Source organism: Xenopus laevis, chromosome 4L, assembly GCF_017654675.1.
Source record: "Xenopus laevis strain J_2021 chromosome 4L, Xenopus_laevis_v10.1, whole genome shotgun sequence".
NCBI lineage: Eukaryota > Metazoa > Chordata > Amphibia > Anura > Pipidae > Xenopus > Xenopus laevis.
In genome coordinates, this window is record NC_054377.1 from 22048954 (window position 1) to 22061726 (window position 12773).

The window sequence follows — 12773 nt, forward strand, 5'->3', positions numbered from 1 at the left end:
GAATTTGTGGTGGACACCTACAGTTTAAGGGATCTAAATGTCCTGTATGTAAATAGATTTACAAGGATTTGTTGAAATTAGAATATTAATGGACCACTGTGCTCATATTTTGTCCATCAGAATCCTGCATAGAACTTAGAAATATGTGCAGAGTGGTTTCAACTATGAGGAACTTAATTTATGGACCATTTAATTGACTACACCCACAAAGATATTAGATTATATCAAGTAGACCTCTATGGCATGCACCCTTTAGGATAATATAGGGGGGTTTGGCTTTTGGATTATAACACATTGGGGGAGTACGAGTTTTCCCCTGACCTTACCTTGTTGTGGCGCAGTAGCAATTGTAGAAGAAATGGTAGAGAATGTACGAATTGTGATAGTTGATTCTAAAAAACAAAAATAATGGTTCTCACATCAATAAATAGTAGTGAGTAACACTTAGGAATATTAATACTATACAGTATTGGTTGTAGTTTGGAGTAGCAATATATATATATTGCTTATGGTACTTTTTTGTTATTTTGTTATATATATTATTTTGTTATTATATATATTACATATATACATAAATGTGTCTGTGCCTGAAGGGCCGAAGGAGCAAATCCAATAGGGGAAAGATGTATTTTGCAATTTGACCTCAAATTTTGGAATTGAGCGATGATGATTTTTTTTGTTCACTTAAATTGTGTAATAACATGAACTGGGTCAAATCTAAAGATATTGCAGCTCATTTGCTAATGACGCGGTCACAAGTGCTGCAATGCTATGAGATGCAAAATTGTGCCCATGTATGAAGCACATACACCCATAGCATTGGCCCATTCCGTAAAATAAAAAGAATAAATAGACACCATAGAACACATGTGTTACTGTGTCAGTTATGTGTTTGTTTATGTGTTCAGATACTATTTGACCAATTACCTTACCAATTGCACCATTATATTGCATTGCAGAACTACTTGGTAACAAATTATGGCAAAGATGTTGAGCTTCAATCTGCCATTTGTCTAGATCACAAACCATATATCTGATCGTTTGTGAAGATTCTCATTCATCCATTCATAAATAGATGTCCCTTGGCTAGATGTTAAAACTAAATAACCATCCAAACTACAGGGAAGGTAAACATCAGAAACTTTACAAAATGGCCTATACCACAATAAAATCTGCTTTGAAAGACCACTTACCAGTTGTGTGGCTGGTTTCTGGAGTTGTTTCCTCATAGTCTGTTGTACATTCTGTTGTAGAAAGGCTCTCAGTAGTTGTAGGGCTAACACTGGTAGTTGTTGGTCCAGTTGTGGTGGAAGTTGTTTCTGTAAATTTGTGAAGATGTGTTATTTCTTGAGCTAAACAGGACAAACAGGGAAATTGAAGCTACTCCATGTTTGACCCATGCAAGGAAGATACAGTATTTAGATTCCCAGTGCACAGATAAACAGGAGTCCATTATAATGTTCCAAGAGCAGGTTGGCCTTGCTATTCGCTTGCATCCTGACATGCCCCAGTAGGGACAAATTACTTGATAGGGGGATTTCTTAGAAAAATACTTTAGTTTCCCCCATCTACCTGCAGTGGAGGAAAATATTTAATTGATAAATGTCCTTTAAATAAATTAGGTTCTGTATTTCCTATTTAACACTCCTCTCCTTTGGGCAGTACAACCCATTCATTTTGTATGGGTATCAGTACTCAGAGCATCTTAACAGCACTGAGTACTAAACCCGTAGCCTTAATCCCTGATGTAAATCGCATGCAGAGAGAAGAGAATTCAGACATTTCTTCCCCACACTGGAAACAAAGTGTTTGCTAAATAGGGAATGATCAGTATTTTATTGAACAGTAACAATTATTATCAGCGATTTTTGATAAATCTGTCAAATAATATTGGCATGTCAGATTTTGGATAGTGAACTTTTGTTTAAGAAAACAAAGCAATATGACATTTAAGTAATAATCTTTTTTTAATTTTTCTGAATCCCCTTGCAATTCCTCTGAAACAATATACATTGTCTTTCTTACCTGAAGTGGTCGTAGTTGTCTCTGTTGTAGTTGGTGATGTGGTTGTGCTTGTAAAGGTCACTGTTCCAGAAGTTGTTGTAGGTACAGGAGTAGTAGTTCCCTGGGTTGTACTTGTAGGTATTGTGGGGGGAGTTGTACTGAGGCTGGTAGACGTCTCAAGTGTAGTTGTAGGTGTAGTGGTTGTAGTCACGGTTGTAGGTAAACTAGTAGTAGTTTCCGGGGTTGTGCTTGTTGGAATAGTAGCAGTAGTAGTTGTTGTAGTACTAGGAGGCTGTGTTGTGCTGGTTGTTGAAGATGGAGGAGAAGTAGTTGTTGAAGTTGTGGTTGATGTTGTGGTATGAGTAGTTGTAGTTGTGCAGCTAGGGTCAGGTTCACAGCAGTAAACACTAATCTCATAATTGTAACAGACAGGCATGAAACCTGTTGTCTGGTCCTTGTTGTTGCAGATGAGCCCAACAGATACATCACAGGTCACTATCTGGCCCACCTGATCCAGTGGTTTATCTGGGAATCTCTGTGCTCTGCAGGAAATGTTTAGTGGTTTTTCACATATTTCATGCCCTGCCTTGCTAATGTTTTCATATGTTTCATAATCGCCTCCATTCAGTCCATACTCAGGATAGGATACATCAAACCATTCTGTCCACTCGCATATTGGGGGACACACAGCTGTTGGGGAAAAATCAATTTGGTTGTCAGATAGAGAATGAATATAAGCATGAACAATATGCAAACAAAATAGTTCCAGTATATCAGCAATATGTATCTATTATGCTGACTTTTTGAGACAAATGTATATGTGTGTTTTCCTTTCTCTATGCAGAATTTCCCACATTTCTAGAATAATAAACTCTACATATGTGAGTATATTTTGCATTTGTTATACAGTTCAAATAATTGGTATTTGGTCCCTACCAGGCCTCCACCAATTCCTAATTAATACAAAAAAAGTGTATAACATGATAATGTCTCTTACGTACATGGAGTAATCGATGTTGTAATAGATGATGTTGTTGTAGGCAAACGAGTTGTAGTTTCCAAGGTTGTGCTTGTTGGAATAGTAGCAGTAGTAGTTGTTGTAGTACTAGGAGGCTGTGTTGTGCTGGTTGTTGAAGATGGAAGAGAAGTAGATGTTGTAGTTGTGGTATGAGTAGTTGTAGTTGTGCAGCCAGGGTCAGGTTCACAGCAGTAAACACTAATCTCATAATTGTAACAGACAGGCATGAAACCTGTTGTCTGGTCCTTGTTGTTGCAGATGAGCCCAACAGATAAATCACAGGTCACTATCTGGCCCACCTGATCCAGTGGTTTATCTGGGAATCTCTGTGCTCTGCAGGAAATGTTTAGTGGTTTTTCACATATTTCATGTCCTGCCTTGCTAATGTTTTCATATGTTTCATAATCGCCTCCATTCGGTCCATACACAGGATAGGATACATCAAACCATTCTGTCCACTCGCATATTGTGGGACACTCAGCTGTTGGGGACAGAAACAAGTTGGTTGTCAGATAGAGAATGAGTATAAGCATGAACAATACGCAAACAAAATAGTTACAGTACATCAGAAATAAGTATCTATAATGCTGACTTTTTGAGACAAATGTGTATGTGTGTTTTCCTTTCTCTATGCAGAATTTCCCACATTTCTAGAATAATAAACTCTACATATGTAGAGCACAAGCTGTTTGGAAGAGAAAGCCATTGGTTTTAGCATGTACTGTCCATGAGCAAATCAATCACATTATAACAGCTATAAAATAAATAAGAATTATGTCACCTTTCATTCCTGTCTGTATGTGTTTTTCATCATACAAATAGCCAGATTCAGGTTGATGAAAAATACATACTGTAACTCCTAATACATTTTCTCATAGAGCCAGAACTATTCAGGCAGAATAACTTTTGTCACTGTTTATTAATTGAAAACTCTATGAAAGTCTATGGGAAAAAGTCGAACTGATTTAGAAAAAAGGTTTTATTTTTCACCTCAAATTGAATCTCGCCCATAAGTTTTCATGTGATAAACCTTAAAATAATGTTTTCTGATTCATCATGTTTCATGTTATCCTGACATGCCCCAGTAGGGACAAATTACTTGATAGGGAGATTTCTTAGAAAAATACTTTCCCCCATCTACCTGCAGTGGGGGAAAATATTTAATTGATAAATGTCCTTTAAATAAATTAGGTTCTGTATTTCCTATTTAACACTCCACTGCTTTGGGCAGTACAACCCATTCATTTTTTTATGGGTATCAGTACTCAGAGCAGCTTAACAGCACTGAGTACTAAACCTATAGCCTTAATCCCTGATGTGAATCGCATGCAGAGAGTAAGAGCATTCAGACAATTCTTCCCTACATTGGAAACACATTGTTTGCTAAATAGGGAATGATTAGTATTTTATTGAATAGTAACAATTATTATCAGCGATTTTTGATAAATCTGTCAAATAATATTGGCATGTCAGATTTTGGGTAGTGAACTTTTTTTTAAGTAACAGCAATATGACATTTAAGTAACAATCTGTTTTAATTTTTATAAATCCCCTTGCAAATCCTCTGCAACAATAAACATTGTCTTTCTTACTTGAAGTGGTCGTAGTTGTCTCTGTTGTAGTTGGTGATGTGGTTGTGCTTGTAAAGGTCACTGTTCCAGAAGTTGTTGTAGGTACAGGAGTAGTAGTTCCCTGGGTTGTACTTGTAGGTATTGTGGGGGGAGTTGTACTGAGGCTGGTAGACGTCTCAAGTATAGTTGTAGATGTAGTGGTTGTAATCACGGTTGTAGGTAAACTAGTAGTAGTTTCCAGGGTTGTGCTTATTGGAATAGTAGTTGTAGCAGTTGTTGTAGTACTGGGAGGCTGCGTGGTGCTGGTTGTTGAAGATGGAGGAGAAGTAGATGTTGAAGTTGTGGTTGATGTTGTGGTATGAGTAGTTGTAGTTGTGCAGCTAGGGTCAGGTTCACAGCAGTAAACACTAATCTCATAATTGTAACAGACAGGCATGAAACCTGTTGTCTGGTCCTTGTTGTTGCAGATGAGCCCAACAGATACATCACAGGTCACTATCTGGCCCATCTGATCCAGTGGTTTATCTGGGAATCTCTCTGCTCTGCAGGAAATGTTTAGTGGTTTTTCACATATTTCGTGTCCTGCCTTCCTAATGTTATCATATGTTTCATAATCGCCTCCATTTGGTTCATATTTAGGATAGAATACATCAAACCATTCTGTCCACCTGCAGATTGGGGGACACACAGCTGTTGGGGAAAAATCAAGTTGGTTGTCAGATAGAGAATGAATATAAGCATGAACAATATGCAAACAAAATAGTTCCAGTATATCAGCAATAAGTATCTATTATGCTGACTTTCTGAGACATATGTGTATGTGTGTTTTCCTTTCTCTATGCAGAATTTCCCACATTTCTAGAATAATAAACTCTACATATGTGAGTATATTTTGCATTTGTTATACAGCTCAAATAATTGGTATTTGGTCCCTACCAGGCCTCCAGCAATTCCTTATTAATACAAAAAAAGTGTATAACATGATAATGTCTCTTACGTACATGGAGTAATCGATGTTGTAATAGATGATGTTGTTGTAGGCAAACGAGTAGTAGTTTCCAAGGTTGTGCTTGTTGGAATAGTAGCAGTAGTAGTTGTTGTAGTACTAGGAGGCTGTGTTGTGCTGGTTGTTGAAGATGGAAGAGAAGTAGATGTTGTAGTTGTGGTATGAATAGATGTAGTTGTGCAGCTAGGGTCAGGTTCACAGCAGTAAACACTAATCTCATAATTGTAACAGACAGGCATGAAACCTGTTGTCTGGTCCTTGTTGTTGCAGATGAGCCCAACAGATACATCACAGGTCACTATCTGGCCCACCTGATCCAGTGGTTTATCTGGGAATCTCTCTGCTCTGCAGGAAATGTTTAGTGGTTTTTTACATATTTCATGTCCTGCCTTGCTAATGTTTTCATATGTTTCATAATCGCCTCCATTTGGTTCATACACAGGATAGGATACATCAAACCATTCTGTCCACTTGCATATTGGGGGACACTCAGCTGTTGGGGACAGAAACAAGTTGGTTGTCAGATAGAGAATGAATATTGTAAGCATGAACAATACACAAACAAAATAGTTACAGTACATCAGAAATAAGTATCTATAATGCTGACTTTTTGAGACAAATGTGTATGCGTGTTTTCCTTTCTTTATGCAGAATTTCCAACATTTCTAGAATAATAAACTCTACATATGTAGAGCACAAGCTGTTTGGAAGAGAAAGCCGTTGGTTTTAGCATGCACTGTCCATGAGCAAATCAATCACAATATAACAGCTTTAAAATAAGTAACCATTATGTCACCTTTCATTCCTGTCTGTATGTGTTTTTCATCATACAAATAGCCAGGTTCAGTTTGATGAGATAATCTTGGTAAAAATCTCTATGCACAATTGTTTACATATATATAAAGGCTTACATATATATAAAGGCTACAAGGTTCATTTACAAATCCAGTACAAAGAGCAATAGCTGGATGCAAATCCCCCACTATAAGCAGTGTCCACCGTAACTTGCAACTGATGCTCCGATACGGACAGAAATTTGTGTCCATTTTGGAAATTCATACACAAGCTTCCCAACATCACTGCTGTAATTACTGGCAGGTTCCCTTGCACGCAATTGCATGTGATACATTGGAGCAGGCCGAGCAATGATGCACACTGCAAGTTTGCTAAGGAGCATGTTTGAATGAAAGAACCTTTGTAAATAGTGTCAATGTGCACATCATTTTGTTTTAATTTGTGGGATTTGCTCTTGCTTCTGTTTATAAATGAACCCTTACAAATGTTAAGTGTATTTCGTATAGTAGGTATCTTTGAAGTAGTGTGGAAATAAACAGTATTTGGTTCCTTCTTAGCCTCTGTAATATACAACAAAGTGTATTATATGAAAACCTCTCATACGTACTTGATGTTTTCGGAGTTGAAGATATTGACGGGCTGGATGTCTCTTTTGTAGATGTACTTGTTGAGGGCCCTGTTTCAGGAGTTGTAGAAAAGATCAATGTATGTTGACTAAATATCCAGAAAATACGTACTAACTAGTATTTGTACCCAACTTTATGAATGCAATGGATCAGTGACAAACAACAGGGCTTTCTGAGTATAATTCAATGGCATTGCTAGAGTTGCAGAAAGCAGCAACTACCATAATAACAGAAATAGTGCGCAATCATTTCTAGCTGCTTGAGGATGCTAGGATTCTAGTTCAGAAACACCAGCTGGATGACCAGCTAAAGATATTCCAGTCATCTTATCCTGTACGGGGCAGAAGTGGGGCAAACTGGTAAATGTGTATTTTGCATAAATTTGTGTTGCATCCTTTATGGTGGCCTAGGACTTCCCAAATTATAATTCAGGTTGTGGGTATATAAATAAAAAATGAAGACACCCGCATCATAACAGCTAAGTGAATGAGCCTTTAAAGGAGAACCAAAGCTTAACTTAAGAAGTAGCTAGAAATGTTGTACATTATGTTTTGTGCTTCTACACCAGCCCAAGGCAACCACTGTCTTTTAGCAGTAAAGATCTGTGGCACCAAAGATGCCCCAGTAGCTCCCCATCTTCTTTTCTGGTGATTCACTGCACATGATCTGTGCTGCTGTCACTTACTGAGCTTAGGGACCCACTCACAATATACAGTACACATAGAATATAAATGTCACAATATAAGGCTGATTATATTAATATTTATACACATAATTGCTACATATCAGCACACAAACCAGTGCAATTAGCATCAGAATTTAATAATCAGCCTTGTAATATTAGCTTATATTACAGGCCAACCTCATTTTCTTCTTAATAATTAGTGACAACCCCTAAGCTTAGCTTCTCAACAGCTGCTCAGAGCCCACTGAGCATGTGAGTGTCACAGACACTTTCCAAGATGGTGACCCCCCTGTGACAAGTTTGAAGTCTTGGATCATTGCTGCTATTGAAAAGCTGAAACTTTAGGCTGTGCAATAAGTTCAGTATATAAAATACAATATTTTTAACGTATTCAGTTTTCGGGTTTAGTTAACCTTTAAGGAGTGTTGTGGTTATTATTTAATGAGGGTCAAAGGGCAAAAAGAGTGTGGAGGACTTGGTATCAATGGGAAAACTATTTCATTTTTAATTAATCCTAGTTCCATTGGTAGCAATAACAATACATTTGTAGTCTTACAGAGCATTCGTTTTTTAGATGGGGTCAGTGACCCCATTTGAAAGCTGGAAAGAGTCAGAAGAAAAGGGTAAATCATTAAAAAAACTATAAAAAAATAAGTAATGAAGATTGAGAATTTGCTACTGAATGTTCCTTAAAAGCGAACCACCCCTTTAAGGTAGAAAACAGAACAGATTCATACAATTCCTCTGTATATGGCTTCCAAATAAAAAAAAGTGTTAAGAGCTTCTTTATTTAAAATACAATGGGCCAAGTTCTGACATTACAGAACTGTAACATTCTATGTAACATTACATTGTTCATGACAACTCTTCCTTACCTGAAGTGGTGGTTGTTGCCTCTGTTGTAGTTGGTGGTGTGGTTGTGGTTGTAAAGATTACTGTTCCAGTGGTTGTTGTAGGTAGAGCAGTAGTCGTTTCTTGGGTTGTACTTGTAGGTATTGTGTGGGATGTTGTAGGGAGGCTGGTAGATGTCTCAGGAGTTGTACTTGGGAAGCGAACTGTTACAGGAATTGTCATAAAAAAAATCAGTATTAGTTAACTACATATAATTATAAATGTCCTTTTTTGCATCATTTCCCCTTACCTTACCTTCTGAACCTGTAGACGAAGTTGTTGAAAATGTATGAATGCTGACTATCGGTGTTTAAACAAAAGTAATGGGTCCCAAGTCAATACACAGCAGTGAGTTTACAAATTTTAGGATTTTCAGACTAAACCCAGTGCAAACCATGATATCTTCAAAGTGCGATAGTTGCCTCTCCCATTGACCTATACAGGACCTCAACAGGTCTAAGATGGCAGGCTTTACGCAGCATCAGCGTATAATAATCTTGAAAAATTCAAGGTTGTTTTTTCCATGAAAAATTCAGTTTTTCCCCCCAAAAAGACAGACATGGGGGGAAAGTAAACAACCCCCTCAGTATCAGTATAGTATCTTTGTACCTTGTCCAAATTTGGTAAATGAGTATTCTTATGTTAAATTATGTGAAAACAAATATTTTAGTAAAATCTAAAAACACCAACGGCATGGGCGTAATTGCTGGCAAATCATATTCTGTGGGGAGCTGTGAACTTGTTGAATTGGTCAGTGCATTAACATCCATTGCAAGGTGCAGAGTGGAACCCAAAGTACAACTGATGAGTATGAATTAAACTGAAAACACCACACCATCACAGCTGGTGGATGAGCCTTTAGGTAGGGGTTTGGACAGAAGGGCAAAAAGTGGAGGCCATGGAAACAATATATATATTTAATTAGTCCTAGCTCCAATGACTAGATTTACCATTTTAACTATAAGCAAGGTAACCTCACCATACATACACAATGTCATACTCAATAGTAAAATATGTTTTGCAAGAGACACGTACAAGTAGTCACAGTTACGGATGTAGTACTTTGTGATGTTGATATTGTCTTTTCGGTTGTAGTGGGGCTCTCAGTAGTTGTAGGGCTTACACTGGTAGTAGTTGGTCCAGGTGTGGTGGAAGTTGTTTCTGTTAATATGTGAAGATAAACATGTCATCAGTTCATAATTGCAAAATCTGACAAAACTGTCAGAGCGACTACTGTATTGCTTTAGGTAGGAATATATTTTATTGGTTAGTGCTTATGTCTATATAGTAATGGTTAAGGTTCATTTGGGAGAGTTTAGGGAAAGCTGTAATCAATAATAAGTATTAATAGTCTGCTTTCTATTTGTCTGAAGTCTTTAAGAATTCCTTTGCAACAATATAAAAAAAATATGAATTTTTTACTTGAAGTGGTTGTTGTTTCCTCTGTTGTTGTCTCTGTAGTAGTTGGTGATGTGGTTGTGCTTGTGCTTTTAAAGGTCACTGTTCCAGAGGTTGTTGTTGGTAAAGAAGTAGTAGTTCCCTGGGTTGGAGGTATTGTGTGGGTAGTTGTAGTGTGGCTGGGAGTAGTTGTACTGATAGTTGTGGGGGGGGTGTCCTCTGTCTCCTCTGTTGTACACTCTGTTGTAGTAAGGCTCTCAGAAGTTGTAGGGCTTACGCTGGTAGTTGTTGGTCCAGGTGTGCTAGAAGTTCTTTCTGTAAACGTGTGAAGAAATGTAAAAAAATGCGTTTCTTAAAAATAATTTAGTCAATTTCAAGGCAAATACATGGTGTAAAAACGAATGATATCACAAAAATTGGCTATCCTTAGTAACCATTACAGACATGGCCATCATTATAATCATTATAATGACTGGCTACTGGCAAATTAGCCTTATGTTTCCACTATTGAATGAATGCATTTACCGAATAATAAATAAATATTCAATCACTGGAGGGTGCAGCAAAGTTTAAGAACCAAACTTTTTCAACTGAAAACAGGGGTCTGGCAGTGAAGAGAGTACAATTGCATCGGGACATTGGTGTAGAATACAGAGCAGCAGCATCCCATAAATCTTTCTTTTGTTGTTTAAGCTTAGAATTCAAATAAAAAGAGTTTTCTCCAGGGTCGAACTGGGTAAAAAAAAACAGTATGCCACATAGATCCAGACCTACACCGTCTACAGCCCGGAAGTGGGTTGTGGCTGGGGCGAGGGGCCTGTAGGGGGGTTGCAGCAGAGGAAGGGGGGCCTAGAGGGGTTGGGTGGCCCCTGTGACTGAAGTCCCAGTGAGCAAACCTTCTCCACTAAACATTACAGCACCATATACTGTATTTCTGCTTTGTTATGCCCTCTCGCCTTTTAGATGCACAATGAAGTTACTCTTAGGGGCAGATTTATTAAGAGTGGAATTGAAAATTTGAATTTTCAAATTTTTTTATGGTGGACTTTTTATCATCATACTCTGACCCTTTAAGAATTAAAACTATTCGCCACCTAAAACCTGCCGAATTAATGTATATGTCAATGGGAGAGGTCCAGTGACCAATTTGGAGATGTTTGTAGCTTTCCTGACATTCAAGCTTTTTCCTGAGAAAAAACTCGTATTGAGTTTGGTCGAATTTGATTCAAGTTCTCAGTTCGGTTTTGCATATTCGATTTTCTTAATAAATGACCCCCCCCCCAATTGAATTTTGAGTAAAATCAAATTCATGTGAGTTAAAAAAAACTCACATGAATTCGAAATTCGAATAAATCTTCCTCCCCATGTATGAAGCATGCAAGTTAAATTTATCTTTCATATTAGTCACAGAGGTGAAACACCTATATAAAACTTAAAGGTGTTATTGACTTTTAAATTAACTTTAGTAATAGAATGACCAATTTCATGCAACTTTGCAATTAGTCTTCAGTTTTTATATTTTACAGTTTTTTTTAATTATTTGCCTCCTTCTTCTTATTCTTCCCAGCTTTCAAATGGGGGGTTCACTGACCCCACTAAAAAAACAAATGTCTATAAGGCTGCAAATGAATTGTTATTGCTACTTTTTATTACTCATGTTTCTATTCGGGCCCTCTCCAATTCATATCCCACTCTCTTGTTCAAATAAATGAATGGTTGCTAAGGTAATTTGGACCCTAACAACCAGATTGCTAAAATTGCAATCTGAGAGCTGTTGAACAAAAACCTAAATAACCAATTGCAAATTGTCTCAGAAAATCACTCTCTACAACATACTAAAAGTAAATTAAAAAGAGAACAACCCCCTTTAAAAACAATAAATACCAACAAAAGTGCTGCTGTTTAAAATATTTAGAATGGGGTGGCAACCAATTCCTAATTGATCAGATTACTATAGTTCGAATTAAAAAGTAAATATCTCACTGTTTACGGCACTGGTGCAAATTTGTTATCAGTAAAAAGCTGTACTATGTCCACCTCTTAGTAATTGGCTTATTTTGTATAATTTATAAGAATATTCTTTATTTCTAAAGTATACAGTTAATGATCATTCCAGCTCAACAGTAAACTACTTTTCTGCTTGCAAAAGTCTGAGATATGCTCCTTTCTTTTAAGTCTTGCCATATACAGAGAGACTCTGGAGCAATGCAATGTTTGTTATGAGACTAAACAACCAGTTTGTGTGCAAGGCTGGAGACATACCGTATATACTCGAGTATAAGCCGAGGTACCTAATTTTACCTCCAAAAACTGGGAAAGCTTATTGACTCGAGTATAAGCCTAGGGTGAGAAATGCATTTAAGGACATCTTCAGCAGAACACATGCTCCTACTCACTGATCCGAAGAGGCTGCAGTCACACCTCTGTGCTGTCCACACTTGCTGTTGTAATCTCCCCCCTCATTACTTGGTCCTCAGCCCTGTTTGGGGGAGGTGGGGGCTTCATTACACCTTGCAGGGTCTGAACAGAGTTAGCAGAGCGCCCACAGGAGCGTGTGTTTTGCTGAAGATGTCCTGAAGCGCAGCCATTCACATCTGGCTCGAGTATAAGCCGAGGTAGACTTTTTCAGCACATTTTGGGTGCTGAAAAACTCGGCTTATACTCGAGTATATACGGTACATGGTCATATTGTATTAATCCACAAAGCTGTAAGATCACAGTAAAGGCCACCAAACTTATTTCTGTTTTTTTCAGTTTTAGGATACATCTGCAGACACAG

General features: G+C 37.6%; 1 protein-coding gene across 1 annotated transcript in view; it reads right to left on the minus strand.

Moving 5' to 3' along the window:
- LOC108713475 (mucin-2) overlaps nucleotides 1-12773 on the minus strand; it is a 66594-nt gene that overhangs the window by 14222 nt on the left and 39599 nt on the right. Inside the window, exons 43-52 of the mRNA XM_041589962.1 lie at nucleotides 10019-10309; nucleotides 9632-9757; nucleotides 8581-8760; nucleotides 7002-7070; nucleotides 5595-6092; nucleotides 4615-5283; nucleotides 3006-3503; nucleotides 2026-2694; nucleotides 1194-1319; nucleotides 327-392 (exon numbers count right to left, since the gene is read on the minus strand). Of these exons, the coding sequence (XP_041445896.1) occupies nucleotides 327-392; nucleotides 1194-1319; nucleotides 2026-2694; nucleotides 3006-3503; nucleotides 4615-5283; nucleotides 5595-6092; nucleotides 7002-7070; nucleotides 8581-8760; nucleotides 9632-9757; nucleotides 10019-10309 (3192 nt within the window). The remainder of the gene's footprint in view (nucleotides 1-326; nucleotides 393-1193; nucleotides 1320-2025; nucleotides 2695-3005; nucleotides 3504-4614; nucleotides 5284-5594; nucleotides 6093-7001; nucleotides 7071-8580; nucleotides 8761-9631; nucleotides 9758-10018; nucleotides 10310-12773) is intronic.